The sequence below is a fragment of the Mauremys reevesii genome, linkage group 11, assembly GCF_016161935.1.
Source record: "Mauremys reevesii isolate NIE-2019 linkage group 11, ASM1616193v1, whole genome shotgun sequence".
Lineage (NCBI taxonomy): Eukaryota > Metazoa > Chordata > Testudines > Geoemydidae > Mauremys > Mauremys reevesii.
This window is the reverse complement of record NC_052633.1, coordinates 42774471-42791656: the sequence shown is the minus strand read 5'-3', so window position 1 is coordinate 42791656 and position 17186 is coordinate 42774471. Positions and strand designations below refer to the sequence as shown.

The 17186-nt window shown below is 40.0% G+C and overlaps 1 protein-coding gene across 9 annotated transcripts in view; it reads left to right on the top strand.

Annotated features, from left to right (window-relative positions):
• Positions 1 to 16962, top strand: part of CSRNP3 (cysteine and serine rich nuclear protein 3) — a 146179-nt gene extending 129217 nt beyond the window's left edge. For all 9 annotated transcript variants that reach the window (XM_039495652.1, XM_039495649.1, XM_039495650.1 and 6 more), the window contains 3 exons: positions 2417 to 2676; positions 13608 to 13904; positions 15643 to 16962. In XM_039495652.1, the coding sequence (XP_039351586.1) occupies positions 2417 to 2676; positions 13608 to 13904; positions 15643 to 16683 (1598 nt within the window). In that variant the 3' untranslated portion in view covers positions 16684 to 16962. The remainder of the gene's footprint in view (positions 1 to 2416; positions 2677 to 13607; positions 13905 to 15642) is intronic.
• The last annotated feature ends 224 nt before the right edge of the window (positions 16963 to 17186 follow it).

Genomic DNA, 17186 nt, shown 5'->3' with positions numbered 1-17186 from the left:
ATCGGATTGGGGTTAGTGTGGCCGCAGATCGACGGTATTGGCCTCCGGGCGGTATCCCACAGTGCACCACTGACCGCTCTGGACAGCAATCTGAACTCGGATGCAGTGGCCAGGTAGACAGGAAAAGCCCCGCGAACTTTTGAATATTTCCTGTTTGCCCAGCGTGGAGCTCCGATCAGCACGTGTGGTGATGCAGTTAAAAATCAAAATAAAGAAAGAGCTCCCGCATGGACGATGCGGACGTGATCGCTGTAAGGGCAGGCAAATCTGTTCTATCAGCGCTCCGTTACAGAAGACGAAATTCAAAATCATTTTTAAAAAATCTCCAGACAGATGCCATAGCAGGGACTCAGCGCACTGCTGTGTGACAAGCGTAACGGAAAGCCAAAGAATCAAATGGACGCTCATGGACTGGAGGACTCAAGCTATCCCCCAGTTCCTGCAGTCTCTGAAAAGCATTTGCATTCTTGGCTGAGCTCCAAATGCTTCTAGGGTCAAAAACAGTGTCTGCGGTGGGTCAGGGCATAGCTAGGCAATTTACGCACCCCCCCACCCACCGCCAGAAGTGAAAGGGAAAACAGTCCTCTCTTGACTCTTTTACATGTCACCCTATATTTACTGAATGCTGCAGATAGACGCGATGGTGCAGCACTCAACACCAACATCCTTGCTCCCCCCACGCTATGGATGGCTGATGGTACAATATGGCTGGTATCCGTCCTCATCATCAGCCTGTTGGCACATGGGGCAGTGCAAAAGGACTGGTAACCATGCTGACTAGCATCGGTAAGGTCAATCAAGGGCGCCTGGTCCTAATTTTTCATGGTAGATGGTACAGTATGGCTGATAACCATCGTCATCATAGCAACAGGGGGCTGAGCTCCATCAGCCCCTACCCTTCATGTGTAAAGAAAAGATTCAATTGCCCCTGGACTAGCAGAGGGATGCTGGGCTCCTCTCCTCCACACTCCTTACTGTCCTGTCTGGACTATCATAGCAGCTGGAGGCTGCCTTCCACTCATTTCTCACTAACAAGTCAGTGTGTCTTATTCCTGCATTCTTTATTACTTCATCACACAAGTGGGGGGACAATGCTACGGTAGCCCAGGAAGGCTGGGGGAAGAATGGAATCAACAGGTGGGGTTGTTGCAGCAGCACCCCCTGTGAATAGCATACAGCTCATAATTTCTGCAGGATCTGACACAGAGCAGCTGTGCTCTCTGGTTCTATGATACAGTGGTTCTCTAGTACACTTGCCCATATTCTAGGCAGGACTGATTCTATTTTTAGATACCAAAAAGGAGGGATTGACTCAGGGAGTCATTCCCAATTTTGGCTTTTGCGCCCCTGGCTAAGAGCAGCCAGGGGCACTTATGACAGCAACAGATGGTGCAGTGCAAAAGGACTGGTAGCCACGATCATCTTATTACCAATTTATGGCATGGTAGATGGTACAATATGGCTGGTAACCATCTCTGCTATCATGCAAAAGCAAAAGCATGCTGCTATGTAGCGCTGCTGAATCGCCTCTGTGAGCGGCATGTAGTACACATACGGTGACAGTCACAAAAGGCTAAACAGGCTCCATGATTGCCATGCTATGGCATCTGCCAGGGCAATCCAGGGAAAAAAGGCACGAAATGCTTGTCTGCCGTTGCTTTCCCAGCGGAAGGAGTGACTGACGACATTTACCCAGAACCACCCGCGACAATGATTTTTGCCGCATCAGGCACTGGGATCTCAACCTGGAAATTCCAAGGGGCGGGGGAGGCTGCGGGAACTATGGGATAGCTACGGAATAGCTACCCACAGTGCAATGCTCCAGAAATCGACGCTAGCCTCGGACCATGGACGCACACCACCGATTTAATGTGTTTAGTGTGGCCGCGCACACTCGATTTTATACAATCTGTTTTACAAAACCGGTTTATGTAAATTCGGAATAATCCCGTAGTGTAGACGTACCCTGAGATGGCTTCTTCCGATCTTCATTTATTTTCCTGGTGAACGATAAAACATTGTGAAAAGAGTATGGACTAACCTGAGTGTCCTGGCAAATGTTACCTCCACTCTTAAAATAGATGACAGTGTCCACAAGTGTATGGTTTTGTAATAGTGCAAGCAAAAACAGAAGCTGCCTGACTCCTTACTTTGTTTAAACGCTTTGGCTTAACTTGAGTAAGAAATATGTTGTATATTTAATAGCCAAATTCTATTGTCTCATGTAAAATGTTTATTGCAGATCTTTACGGTTATTTTCTAATAATACCCCTCTCACAGGAGACCCAATCCTGCAGAACTTTGCTTGTGTGAGTATCCCATTTAATTTAAAGTTAATGGGACTACTACAATAAGTAAAGATGTGCTATGTGACCAACAGGTTTTTCATTAACATTATAACTGGCTTCCATTTTAGCTTCATCAATCCTGAAGAGGGAGAAGCGGAAAAGGACAAAGAATGTTCATTTTAACTGTGTTACCGTGTACTACTTCACAAGAAGGCAAGGCTTCACCAGTGTCCCGAGTCAAGGAGGAAGCACATTGGGCATGTCCACTCGTCACAACAGCGTGCGCCAGTACTCCCTTGGAGAATTTGCAATGGAACAGGAGAGGCTCCATCGAGAGATGTTAAGAGACCATCTAAGGGAGGAGAAACTTAACTCTTTAAAACTGAAGGTAAGAATGGCAAGGAAGCCTTGCTTGCTCCCATCTCCCATATTTTGAATGGATACTATCAAGACACCATAGGCCAGACATTTAACCTGGTCACTTTATCTGACTTCATCAAATTTAAATTCAATAGAAAATGTTACTCTGATTTTTAAAAAATTCCAATTAAAACAGATTTTTGTTTGGATTAGATACATTAATCTACAGGCAATGCAATCAAAAAATGGCAGCATGGTGCTAGTGATGAGATATGGAAAGTGAAACTGACCGGTTTCTTTTCTTGACCAACTTGAACTAAATGCAAAAAGCAAACATTAATGTTGAAAAGTACATTCCATTTTTGAAAAAATCAGTTTAATCTTCCACCATATTATAAGCAGCATAGGTATGGATGCTTATTTTAAAAAATATATATTTTTAACCAGAAAGTATGCCATTAAAGAAGAAAAACTTGCAAAATTTCAGCTCTTTGTTTGACATAACTGCTTGATGCAGGTGCTTAGCCCTACTGATCCAGTCTCTACAAATTGGAAATATGGTTCTGCGTTGGCTTTTGAAATACAGCATAGTAGATGTTTAACATGGGTGTGTTTTTTACATTCAATGTATCATTGAAAAATTATGTTTAGAAACACTCGTCCTAGTCACGAATCTTATTAAAATTAGTAGCAAAACTCCCATTGAGTTAAATTGGAAGAAGATTGGGCAAACTAAGAATATGTATTAATTGTTTCTGTTGTTCATTTTATTTTGGCATGGTTGCAAATTAATCAATATAATTAGCTTTGAATGATTTTTAGAATTGTAGCCTAACTGCAGTCCTTTTCCCGCTATAAAATTATGCTGAGATTACATCTCTCTGTTTCAGATACCACTAGCAGGCAGATTCCCAAAACAAACTGGCATTATTCCGAGTTTAGAACATTACTCATATTGCCTCTCGGGCATTTTTTCACAGGTTTCTGCCTGACCTCCTTAAGAAGTCTGTGTGGCTCTTACTACACAGACACTGTTGTAATTACTCTGCTGTTTACTAAAGTTTCTAGTTTGAACAGTGAACAGGTTTTTTTAATAACTTCTAACCCTCAACTTTCATGGTGCCTAGGTGAATGAAAGACAGACATTGGAATGGATTTTAGGCGGCAGGCCACAACTTTATTGACATTGGTTGGGGCTGTATATTCCCTCCCATCTGATACACCAGGCATTTACCTGGAACTGGTGTGGGATTATGGGGCTCCCACCAGATAACCAATTATTTGGTATAGACCTGTCCCTGAGGACTCAGCTCACTTCTGAGTCCTCTAACCCTCCCACTGCCCAGAGAATAGAGGTTACCAACATGGGCTTTGGGCTTCCCCGTCTCCTTACAGGCACAAGATCCACCAATGAAAATCCCAGATCTCATTTACCTCTAGCGCTTTCATCCCTTTCTCTCCCTCCTGGGAGTGGCAGATACTCATTTTTGGTCCATTGAGCAACATGCCTCCAACCTGATGAAGCAAGAGGGGAGGCACAGTTTTTTGGGGGCACAGATTCTCTGACCAACCAAATCCTCTCCTGCTGAGACTAGGCGTGGAGCTGGGGAGGGTTGTTTAAAGTAGACAGTGACTGTAGTCAGGATTTTAAATTCCTGTAAATTTTCTTTTCAGATATTGGTGTAGCAATAAAAGTTTGATTTCTATTCCATGCACCCCCTCCTCCCAGTCTCTAACTACTGGATTAATTCCTGTAGCCAAATGGAAGGGCCTCACCTACAGATGGAAGTTTCTTCCCTCACTATTTCTTAGCAGCTAGTGGTGACTGTGAGGAATCTGTTTTGGGGTAGTAGGTTTACTTTGTATTGCCATCCGCACACATTCAAAACTCATGAGTCAAGCCCCCAAAATCTTGAGACTGATTTAAAAATCATGAGATTTTTTTAAAAACTGGTTCTTTTTATTTGCCTTCTGATTGTTGAGCCTTTGGCATATGTTTGGGTTTATTTTCAAGCTTTTCTCTGCAACCATGAGAATTAGAAAGGTGAGATTCTTCCATAATCAGTTTAATTCAGGACCATGGCTTTAAGAAAATAACAAATGTTGTGCGATTCACAACAAAACCACGAGAGCTGGTAACACTTTCTATCAGAATATGTATTGCAGATACTAGTCCTGATTCTCTTCTCATTTAGACTAGTATAGATCACTGAAGTCAATGGAGTTTTTGGTGTTAAACTGTTATCAATGAGAGGAGATTTGAGCTTAGTATGTTGAGCTCATAATGGGAGCTCCACTCCCATTGATGCTAATGAGCACCATGTTGAACACTTTACTCCAATATTACTCATTCATGCCAGCTTCCTTTTTTCAAAAAGTGGTTGTGAGGAGGAAGAGGGGGAGAAATAATGTTATCATTGAGTCCCATTCAGTCACAGTCAATGTTAGAAGTTTGAGGGAACATTTATTGTCTAGCCTTTTAGGCAGTCATTCTGAAGCATCAAAGATGTTTTGTTTACTTACGACAGTTGGGCCTTATTGATTTCTGTTTAGGAGATGGAAGAGCTGTTTTGCCATTTGACCTGTGTCTCAGTGAACACAAGGAAGAAAGACATTACAGTTCTTAGGTGATAATATCAGTGATTATGATCTTGATTTGAAGCGTTCTGCCCAGGAGTTACATGTAAATTGCTATACAGCTGCACAGAAAGCCATTTCATAAAATGAAGTAGGGAAAGTTTTTGTTTGAAAGGGTTTTTTTTTTAAATTTACTGTAAAAGCTGTGTGTTAAAAAAGAAAGAAAGAAATGAGGTTTTATTTCAGTTCTCCTGGTTTGTTAATTTCTACATTGCATCAAATATGTGGCCTGCTAGGTAGCAAACATGACATATTGTGGGCCTCATTCAAAGATGCAAATGTCTGATAAAAGGAGTGAGTATCTGTTAGGTACTTGGTTTTTTGTTGTTGTTTTTGTTTTACTTGCTGGGAATAGTAGTTTCATATTTAGCTCCCCATATTATTAAAATCAAAGAAGAATTTTTAAAAAGACAAAGATTATTTTAACCATTTAAGCACAGGGCAGGTTTGGCACGCCAGCATTGTTAACAGATCAGCAGTGGTTTGTGAAAATTCTAATTGCTGAGTTGGAGCGTAAAAATCATCCTGCCTACAAGAAAGAGACATGGGAGGATTTACTTTAACAAATTGTCATTTGAGGAAACATTAGTAACCTCAATAAATTTACCAGCATGACATGAGTGATTTGAAAGTTCACAGATCTGGGAACCAGGATGTGTCAGCACATTTACCTTGCACCAAGCTAGACTTTGCTTTACACATTGCAGAGGTGAGCCTCCTGAATACAAGAGAATCCAAAGCAAAGCCACCAGAAAAGAACGTAGTTGTCTACTCTACCGCAGTATAGGAATAGGATTATTCTAGCAACCCTTTTCCCATTTAAAAAAAAAAAAAGTTAAACCATTATTCCAGGCCTTCTCCATCTTTTTATGAGTATCTAACAGACATCAGAGAATGTGCTTAAAGAATAGCTGACAAGGAACAGTATGTGTTTAAGTCCAATTTTCTAGTCTCTGAATATCTGTAGGGAAGATCTCTATGCTATTTTGTAACTGCTATATAAATTAGGTAAAATGGATAAAAAAAGACAAAATGGTATGAATATGGTGCATTTACCTTTCGCTTGTGGAGATATGTGTTTAGCACTTTACTAGAAGAGCTATTAGCTGCATAGTAACTCCAATAGGCAGGTTTGAAAGGGCTCAATGCATTCACATCTGTCTTGGAAATGTCAGTAATGGGTGAACTGATTTAATATTTTCAATATTTGGATTGCAGCTGTGCAGTTCTAAAAAATTTAATTAACCCTTAAACTCAAGAATATATATACTTCAGTGCACACAGTTATGGACAACTCCTGTGATTTTTAGGAAGGTCTATTAGGTTCCTTTATTATATTATGAATGTCTCTTTTTTCAGCCATTCCCCCTCATTTTGAGTGTACTATGCAAGTAGATGCCAAGAGTTCTAGCAGCTAGAATCAAAAGGAAAGAAATTCACCTGCATTATTATTTTGCCGTTTGCACTCTGGTGAAACCTGCTGCAGAAACTAAGATTCCTTCACCTGATTCCCTTGTGGAGAGAAGTTTTCAGCTAAGGGGGCAGAGAGGAGTGTGGCATAAAGTTCAATTTCTCAGGTTTTATAGAAGTGAAGCGAATTTCACACCAAGGCCTTAAGTGTACATCAGCCCTTGTTTGGTCCTTTGCACTGCCATGAATTTCACTCTGATAGCTTTAAAATATAGACTGTTACTTCTCCCTATACCATATTTTACTCAGATTAGCAATATTGTAATATTCACAAAAGGATTTAATGCTCCTCTAAATTCTTTCATGAAAATGTATTTTGTGACCGTTAATAGTGTCAGGCTCCCCTTTGTATTTAGCTGATAAATTGCTTATTTAGGAAGTGGTTTACAGTAACTGGGAGAAACTGTGTCACTTTTTATTCAGTGGTTATTCTGTGCCATCTAATTCAGAGTTGCTGTCACCATGCAGAAGAAAAGGTAACAATAAACTTGCCAATGAACCTTGATTATTAGCAGTTGAAAGACTTGACTATAAGTAATAAGTCACTACCTGGCCTGAGGTATAGAACTGACTTTCGTATGACAGATTTGGGATTATGTGATCTAAAGGCTATGATCCAAATGTTGCAGATTCTGACTTATTTGTTGACAAAAACACAATCCTGTTAGGAGCATGTGTTGGTTACCAATCACCCAGTTCAGCTTCAGTTTCACTTGCAAGCATATGAAAACTATGAAAATATTGGCATGAAGGCAACAGGTTATACAACTCAAAGAGCGAAATCAAACTGGTACGAGCATAATCTAATGGGATGTGCACAAGACTGGGATCAGCAGACTGGGTTTAAATCATGGCACTGCCACTGCATGTGATCTTGAGCCTGAGAAGAAGTCTGGACACCAATGTAATATGGGAATGTTTATCAGTGTTAAATTCATTAGAGTCAAATCAGTGGTTTTAGGACTGATGATAAAAGCAGAGGAAAAATTAAACAGCAATAAAAGCTTGTATAGCAATTTTTCCATATACTTAACTTTTTACCTGTCACTGGATAATTGAATTATTTATCTTTTTGCTAGAAAGAAAATGATTAGCATTTGATAACTGAATAAAGCATGGATCATCATCAGTTCTTCATTGGTCTTTGGAGGGTGCTAATCAAAAGTCACCAGAAACTAACCCAGATAAGAGAGATTCATTCACCTGGGAGGGGAGATATGAAGATACAGACCTCTTCAAATCCCCCACATGACACAGGAACATGTTTGTGGCTAAACCGTTGCAGCATAGAAACAGATTTTATTTTTATTTTTACTAAACATGAGCCCAACCTACAAAATTCACCTCCAGATCCAAAGTCTCTGAATGTTCAAATCCAGGGGCCAGCAGAGAATATCTGTATTTTATCATTCCCTACTCTATTGTATTCAGCTCCAAACACGTACTGCTCTGTCAGATACAAACTTCTAGCTAGCAGCTTGAAAATATTTCTCTTTCTGAATAAAAAAACGTATTATTCTACTGTCATATCTTTGGACTGAGAAGAGGCAGAGGAAGAGCACCACATCTTATATAATGGGCATCTTAATAACTGCTTGTTGTGGCTAACAAAATTATTAACAGTTTGGGGGCAAACAGAACAAAATACAGATTTTTATCACCTCAGGTAATATAAAAATGTGTGGTGTTCCCTACGCCAGCACAACTTTCTTTATTAAATTTCTCCTTGTATTATTTGTATTAAACTGCTTTTAATACCCTTTTTTTTAATTGGCTGCCACGAGCAGGAACTACGTTTTAAATCAAGAATTATATTTTAATTTTGTACAGGCAACTGAGCAACATTGCTCTGCTTAGTAAGTGGTTTGGGGGGTGTAACGAAGTGGGAATGTTCTTAATGTTTTCTCTGAACACTGTGTGGGCTCCTCAGTTTCCCCAATGCAGTTCTTAAGTATCTAGGTGGTGGGAGGAGGGTGTGTGATTGTCGCAGAGTCCTAGAAAGGCCAGTGTGATGCTGTCTGCACAGAGAATGGCTGATGGCCTGTCTCCTGGCAACTGATGGCCTGGGCCCCTCCCCTGCAAAGGTGCCAACTGAAGGTGTCAGAGAACAAAGAGATCAGGTGACCCTCTTGCCCCGGGGGGGATGCGGGGGGAAGAGACAAAGGCCAGAGGAGGGGTTTGGAGAGTTTCAGTTTGGAGCTGGCTGGGAAAATGGAGAGAGGCCAGATGGGGCTCTGGCCTCCCTGGCCCCAAGATGGACCTGACTGAGGGGTCCTGTTCTCTGTACCTACAAGCTGTTTTGGACTCTGTTCCTGTCATCTAATAAACCTTCTGTTTTACTGGCTGGCTGAGAGTCCCATCTGACTGTGGAATTGGGGTGCAGGGCCCACTGGCTTCCCCAGGATGGTTGAAGCTGCGTATGCTTCTTGCCATGGAGACAGTCTGCTCACAGAGTGGAGGCTCGCCCAGAGTCCTGACTGGCTTCGTATGGAGTAGTTCCAAAGCATCGCCTCGGTGACTCCGTGACAGGGGGGGAGGGAAAGTAACTGCAGTGTGTTAATGTAGAAAGTTCTGTATGCTCAGGTTAGTAAGACTAGTATGGATGGATCCATAGTGTAAACTGGACAGAGAAAACATGCTAGCACTTCTCTAGCAAAAAATGTGTTAAAGCATAGTTCACAAGGGAAGTTTTATCTTTTGCTAGCTAGTGCGGAGAGGGCTGACATCTAGGGAAACAGAAAAGAAGAAGAATATGAAGCTTTTTCAAGAGATGTTTTAAAAATGCCTATATATAACTGAAAAGAGAACTGGAAGTATCTGAGCATAAAGGATTTGAATATTATGGGGCTAACAGACATGGCAGCTGCAATGAAAATCACTGGGGATTAAACTCTGAAGGTTGCAATTTGTTTATAAAAGTCAAAATACATTGGAAAGAGGAAGAAATAGTATGTCATAAGGGAAGTTCTAGAAACGGCAATCTAACTTTGTAAGAAGTACAGGTAGTGATGAAATATTAACAGAGGACATACTACTTTACACTAAGGAAATGTCTTCTTGTTTGTCTATTAGTAAGTATGCCCACCTGCCAGTTGGGAATTGGGAGTCAGCTCCTTGATTGGGGCAGGGAGTTCCTTTAATCCTGAGTTTGCAAGGAAATGGGTGAATGATCTGTCAGATCTTTTCAGTCTTTAACATCGATGATTGTTACTATTTAAGACTGGAGGCCACAAAGATAGTGAACTCTTGATAGGAATTCACTTTCTAGACTACTTGAACAATGGCATGAAATGACAGCTGTAATCCAGAAGGTTGTGCAAAGGGCAAACTGTAAACAGAAGTGGGAGACTTACGGTACCTAAGACAAAGCAGAGCATATAGTAAATAAATGCAGCAGTAGTTATATGGATATGATACAGGACTGCTTCCTTATACATTATGTAAAAGAAGATACAACTAGAAAGAGAGTAACAGAGATGGCAGGATTAAGTAGTAGAGAAGGGGGAATATCTAAGCAACTATGGTAATTTTACCATATACAAACATAAAAAACCATAACAGAATTGGAAGCACATGCACTGACTTTGAATTTAAGTATTATGCTTATACCTGAAACAAAAATTCAAAAGCGATAGCAGGTTGAGCAGAAAAGGATGAAGAATATCTGTTGTTATAATGAAAGTGTAGGGCATGTATTTGAATATATATTTCCTTATGGATAGGAAAATATTCAGATAAACTCACTGGGTACCAGATCTTGAGGTCCTTATGCTGATTTTACTCAACCTTACTCAAGCATGCTCCCATAGGAGTACAGAATAAGCTAATATGGACAAGGCTTGAGATTTTGTCTGAGTAAAACTGGAATGAGAACCTCAGGATTTGGCCCTGAGTTTGTTTATTGGTGCCTCAAATTGTGGCATCAGAGATCTGAAATAATAAATCCAAACAAAAGGTGCTGTATTGGTGAATGTGTGATCAAAGTTGTCTCCTTTACATTCAGTGTTTTTTTTTATTTGAAAAATACAGCGGTGTGTAAATGTGACATTAGGTGAGGAATTAAAGCTACAGAGGTCACAAATTCAGAGATATGGACCCTGATCCTCTGCAAGTGTAAATCAACATACCTTCATTGACTTTTGAAACTACTTGTACTCTTATTAATGTTTTAAATTAACTGTATCAGCTCAGGAAAGGGACCTGGCTGTCACTGTAGCCAGCTCAATGAAAACCTCTGCTTAATATGCAGCTGCAGTCAAAAGAGGAAACAAGAAGCTGGGATGTATAAGGAATGGGATGGTGAATAATATGGAAAATATAATGCCATTATATAAATCCATAGTATATCCAGATCTAGAATATTGTGTGCAGTACTGGTCATCCCCTCTCAAAAACGATATTGTAGAATTAGAGAGGGCTCTGAGAAGGGCAGCAAAAATGATTGAGAAAGATTGAAAAGATTGGGATTGTTTATTTTAGAAAGGAGATAAATAAAATGGGACTTGATAAAGTATATAAAATAATGAATGGTAATGAGAAGGAAGATCAGGAAATTCTGTCTTTCCTGTTTCATATCAACAAAGGAGCATACGATGAAATTAAAAGATGGCAAATTCAAAATTGAAGAAATGCTTGTAATTAGATTGTGGAACTCACTGCCACAGGAAGTCATTGAGGCTTAGGATTTAGCAAGATTCAAAAAGGGATTGGACATTTATATGGTTAATAAGACTATCCAGAGCTGTTATAATTAATGATGATAAATTTTTTGGAAGGGATTTTAAATCTCATGCTTCGGAATTTAACCAATCTCTAACTATTATAGATCAGGACCAAATGACAGGGGCCGATCGCTGCACATCTGTATATTGCAGGATTCTTGCACCTTCTTCTAAATTATCTGGTACTGGCTATTGCTAGAGGCAGGATACTGGATTAGATGGACCTATGGTCTGATCTAGTACAGTAATCTCTGTGTTCCTATACAGTAATCCCTGTGTTCCTAAATGTAAAGCACAGCACTATATACTTTGAACTTTCTCTGATTCCATGTTGTGACGGGATCCCCCAGGGGTGCAGCCTGGAACTGTGGGACCGCTGTGCCCCCTTAACTCTCTCCAGCCTGGGCTGTCTCTCACAATGCCTTGCTAGTGACCAGCAGCAAACCTCTCCAGGAGCTGTGATCCCTTAGCACAACCTCATGTGGAGCCCCACACCCAGCTGTATTGCATGAACGCTCCCAGAGTCACTCATGAATCACACAGAGAAAGACACTAGAGCCAAGTCCTCCCAGCACTGTACCTTAGGAATATACCGTCTTGCACTGCTCAAGATGGGCAGTGCAAATTTATTAATTGGTTCACCACTTCAACAACTGAAAGTGGATATACACCAGCCTTTGCAAAACCTGAGCAGATTTGCCCCACACTACATACAAACTCACTGGTAAAGATAAACAATTAAACAAATGTATTGACTATAAAAGGTAGATTTTAAGTGATAGACAAAAAGTCAGAGTTAGTTACCAAAAGTAATGAAATACAAGCACGCAGTCTAAACTCTCAACCCTGTTAGACTGGGCAACATCTAGATTAAGCAGTTTTTCTCACCCTGCTGGATATTGCAGTCCTTAATATACCTGGGCAATACCTTAAACTTGAGCCAATCTCCTCTGTTTGAGTTTTGTCTTCTTCTCCTCAGTGTCTTAGTTGCTTGCATTGTAAGTGGGGGCAGGAGAAGGGCCCAGCATATGGCCTCTGTGTCTGTTTTATACCCTCAGACCATGTGCTTGGAAAACACAAGTCCAGGCATGTCTGAGTGCATTGCTGAGTCTCCAGGCAAGATTGAGCAATTCCCCTGGGGTGGCCTCATGCAGGTGAGTCATTACATTGTTACTCCCTTGCTGGACAATGGTTGTAGATGGGTTGATTGATACCCCACCCAGGTGTTGGTTACTTTCCTTGCTGTTGCCTCTGGGGAGCTAATATCTGGCTAATTCCCTGATTTACAGCATGTTTTAGTGACAACACAATTCTCATAACTTCATATGCATTAATGATATGCATATATGGTTAGAGAAATGACTTTTAGCAGATCGTAACCTTTCCCCTGATACTTTACAAGGCATGCTTTGTATGTAAAATCACAATTATATAAAAATGAGGAATATGAGGGTTCCAGGATGCTCCCCCAAGTATAGACTGTCACACACATACTTTGCATACAAATTCTAACTCTGGTAATGTTTTCCTTGGGTACTTGTGTCTCAAATGACAAAAACACAGTGCATAATAGTATGTTTCTTCTGGTGTGTTTCTCCATTTTTACTCCACTGATGGAGTAATTATTATTCCTGCAAAGACAGGTTAGTTTGTGAATAGCTGTCATGATTTCAGCCATGATTGTATTGTCTATACACAAAAGGGCATATTGATCCTAACACTAATGTTTAGTTAATCCTTGTCCAGCTCTTTGCTGTCACCAGAAAGCACTGATGAATAATTTAAAAATGTCCACTCCTAGCAATATGAGGGATAATATTATTAATGTTTTTTCTTCCATATTTTGCAACTGTAGGTGAAAATCTGAATTCTCAATTATTTATTTTTATTTCCATGACAATTCCAAAAGGAATGACATCTGAAATAAATTAGTCTCTTCAGAAGAAAATCTATTAAGAATCCTTGACTTACTGAATATCAGTTTTACAGAACCATGTACAGTACTGTATATTCTTAGTGTTCTTATAGTTCACATGCAAACAAATACCTTATAATTAATATGTTCTCACTAAAAGTTTTAGTTTCAGGTAGTGTACAGTCTTAATACTGTGTTAACTGCTCTATATCATAGATGACAAAGAATGGTACAGTGGAATCTGAAGAGGCTAATACTCTGACGTTGGATGACATTTCTGATGATGATATTGATTTAGACAACACAGAAGTAGATGAATACTTCTTTCTACAACCCCTACCAACAAAAAAACGTAGGGCACTGCTACGAGCCTCTGGAGTGAAAAAGATTGATGTGGAAGAAAAACATGAGCTGAGGGCTATCCGCCTATCCAGAGAGGATTGTGGCTGTGACTGCCGAGTGTTCTGTGATCCAGAAACTTGTACTTGCAGCCTTGCAGGCATAAAATGCCAGGTAAAGATCTATATTACAGATATTCCTTACTAGCAGGGCATAAACAACCCACAACAGAGGTATTATGGGTAATGAATTACTAAGTGCTGAAATTTGTGGGTCTCAAAACCATTAAAATAAATATATATATAATATGGTTTTTATTGTGATTAGTTTGAAGACATGCAATAACGGGCATTTTCCCCTCTGAATACAAATGCTCAGCTCCTCATATTCTTCTATGGGCCTTTAACCAAACATCCAACAGAGGAGTCACTAACCCAGGGGTCAGCAACCTCTGGCACGCGGCTCGCCTGGCGGGCCAGGCCAGTTTGTTTATCTGCCGCATCGGCAGGTTCAGCCGATCGTGGCTCCCACTGGCCACGGTTCGCTGTCCCAGGCCAATGGGGGAGGCGGGAAGCCTCGCCACTTCCTGCCTCCCCCATTGGCCTGGGATGGCGAACCGTGGCCAGTGGGAGCTGCACTAACCTATCTGACTTCTGATTTTACAAGATTAATTTTTATTTTAGAAATAGTGTACATCTTTTCCCCTGAGTATATATCTGCAGTTACTTCAGATTGTATGTTTCCTAATTTATAATCACAAGTAGTTTTGAATCAAATATTAAAATCCAAACTCAGAGTAAGAACCAATAAATGAAGCATGTTTTACCATCTTTCAATTAATACGTGTGATAGAATCATAAATGCTAGAGCTGGACCATTGGTATTAGGTCATTTAGTCTATCTCTCTGACAATCAAAAATGTATTCCCTAATGTACATTTACTGGTGGTTTCTACAGGATCATTTTAAATGTCCCAAGCAAGGAGGCTTCATCAGTTCCATTGGGTCACTATTATACAGCCCAATAGATCTCACCATCATTGAGTTTCTCTAAATTTTCCTTTTCATAATTTCTTAAATCTGCCTAAACTCATACTATTACCCTCAGGTGTTTATCCTCTTGAATATTCATAGACTGTTTTCAGTTCTGCTTTGATGGGGATATGGACTAGATCACCTTGGGGGGCCTCTAATTTTGCACCTGCATTTGATTGCAGGTAGGTGAAAAGGATAAAATTTAGGCATCTAACTACAGTACCTGATTTATGGATCCAATCAGGCGGGTAGATATCTAAATTCTATTCTTTCAGCCTACAGTTTGTGTCTACAATAGTGTATCCACACTTGACTGAAGCCTCATTTAAAATGTGTCTCAGTTTCTATTTCTAACTTCTGTGGTCATTTCTCCCCTTAGTTATTGTTTTGTCAAGCTGTCTATATTTAATTTTAAAAAACCCCACCTTTCTGCGCAAGCCATTCCCTCCTAATCATTAATCATTTTTGTTTCTTTCATCTGATTTCCATCCAGTATATCAGCTTCTTTCTGGTAATGAGGGCCCCAGGAATGAACACAGTATTTCAGGTGTGGTTATAGCAGAGCCATAGAAAGATCAATCATTTATCCCTTGGTCCACATTGTGACGTATGAAACCTAAAACTGTATTGTCTTTTTGTTTTCTGCTACACTGCATTGTAAATCCATGTCTAACTTTCTGTTTTTTATGACATTATTGCTTTCCAGGTTCTCCCTCCCAGTGAATATCTGTGCTTTGGTTTATTTGTCCATATATATTGTACTGTGCACTTTCCCCAAATGAATCTCATTTTGTCATTTTATGCTTCTAGTCTCTCTTGTGTTTGTTGCATCATTGGTTTATTGTACATATGGTTAATCTGTATTCTCTTTTTAAAAGGTGGATCGTATGTCTTTTCCATGTGGTTGCACTAAAGAAGGGTGCAGCAATACAGCAGGTAGAATAGAATTTAACCCCATCCGTGTACGGACTCACTTTTTGCATACAATAATGAAACTTGAATTGGAGAAAAATAGAGAGCAGCAAGTTCCTGCACTAAATGGTTGCCACAGTGAGGTAAGTGCTCACACTAGTTCTCTGAGTACAGCACCCCACCCAGTAGAATATTCACTTGCAGAGAATTTTGAGATGGAAACTGACCCCCAGGCTGCAGTGATGCACCTGCAGTCTGCTGAAGATTTGGATTGTCCTGGGGAAGAGGAGGAGGAGGAGGAAGAAGATGGAAGTAGCTTTTGTAGTGGAGTTACAGATTCTAGTACACAAAGTTTAGCACCCAGTGAATCTGATGATGATGATGATGAAGAGGAGGAGGAGGAGGAGGAAGAAAAAGCAGATGATTTTGTGGAAGGCATGGGGTCCCATGCCGATGTGGTGCCTCTTCCTTCTGTCCTTTGCTATTCTGATGGCACTGCAGTACGTGAAAGCCACTCTAAAAATGCCTCATACTATGCGAACTCTTCAACTCTGTATTACCAAATAGAGAACCATGCCCCTGGCAGTAATAACCACATCACTGAGACCTATTCAGAAAGGGACACTGTTAAAAATGGTAGTCTTTCTCTGGTGCCTTACAGTATGACTTCAGAGCACTTTGTTGACTACACACGGCAATCAGAGGAAAGTTACAGCAGCTCTCATTACCCTTCTGCAAACCCCTCTGTGATAGTTTGCTGCTCCTCTTCAGAAAGTGATAACAGTGTTCCATGTAATAGTTTATACACTGAACATAGGCCAAACCACCCTCAAGTGGAATTTCACTCATACTTGAAAAGTACCTCTCAAGATGGATTTGTTTCAGCTTTGAACGGTGACAGTCACATACCAGAGCAAGCTGCTGAGAATTCTATAAGCCTTTCAGAAAAGAGCAGACTGCATGAAGAGTGTATCAAATCATCTGTAGTGGAAACAGTACCTGTTTAATTTATTAAGATATTCTAGGACTGAATCCCTTTTATTTAAATGCACTCCAATTGGATTTCCTAGAATCATAATTTTTTAAGATGTGGATTAAGAAAACTTGGACTATGATTAATATTCCAGACACATTTTGTTTTTTTCTTCAAGCTACATGGCTGTGGCATTGCACAAAAACAGTTCATGTAAAGATTAAAAACAGAAATCAAACTGTCTTTTGATAGAAAATGTATAAATTAAAAAATATATACATATTTCAAAGTAGCCTACCTGTCAAACTATGTGGAACCTGCCAAGCTATCTGAATCAAAGCTTCATGTTTTTGATTGTTGGGCCTGTGCAAGATTGTTAAAACCGATACTTTGAAATAATCATGTTTGGAGTCCTACATTTTCAACATATCTGAAAAAGATAGTGACTTTTTATGTAAAAGTAATTAATGTATGAAAAAGGTTTAGGTGTTCTGTACTGTATTTTATTTATGGTAGTTTAGTACTCATGTTTTGATA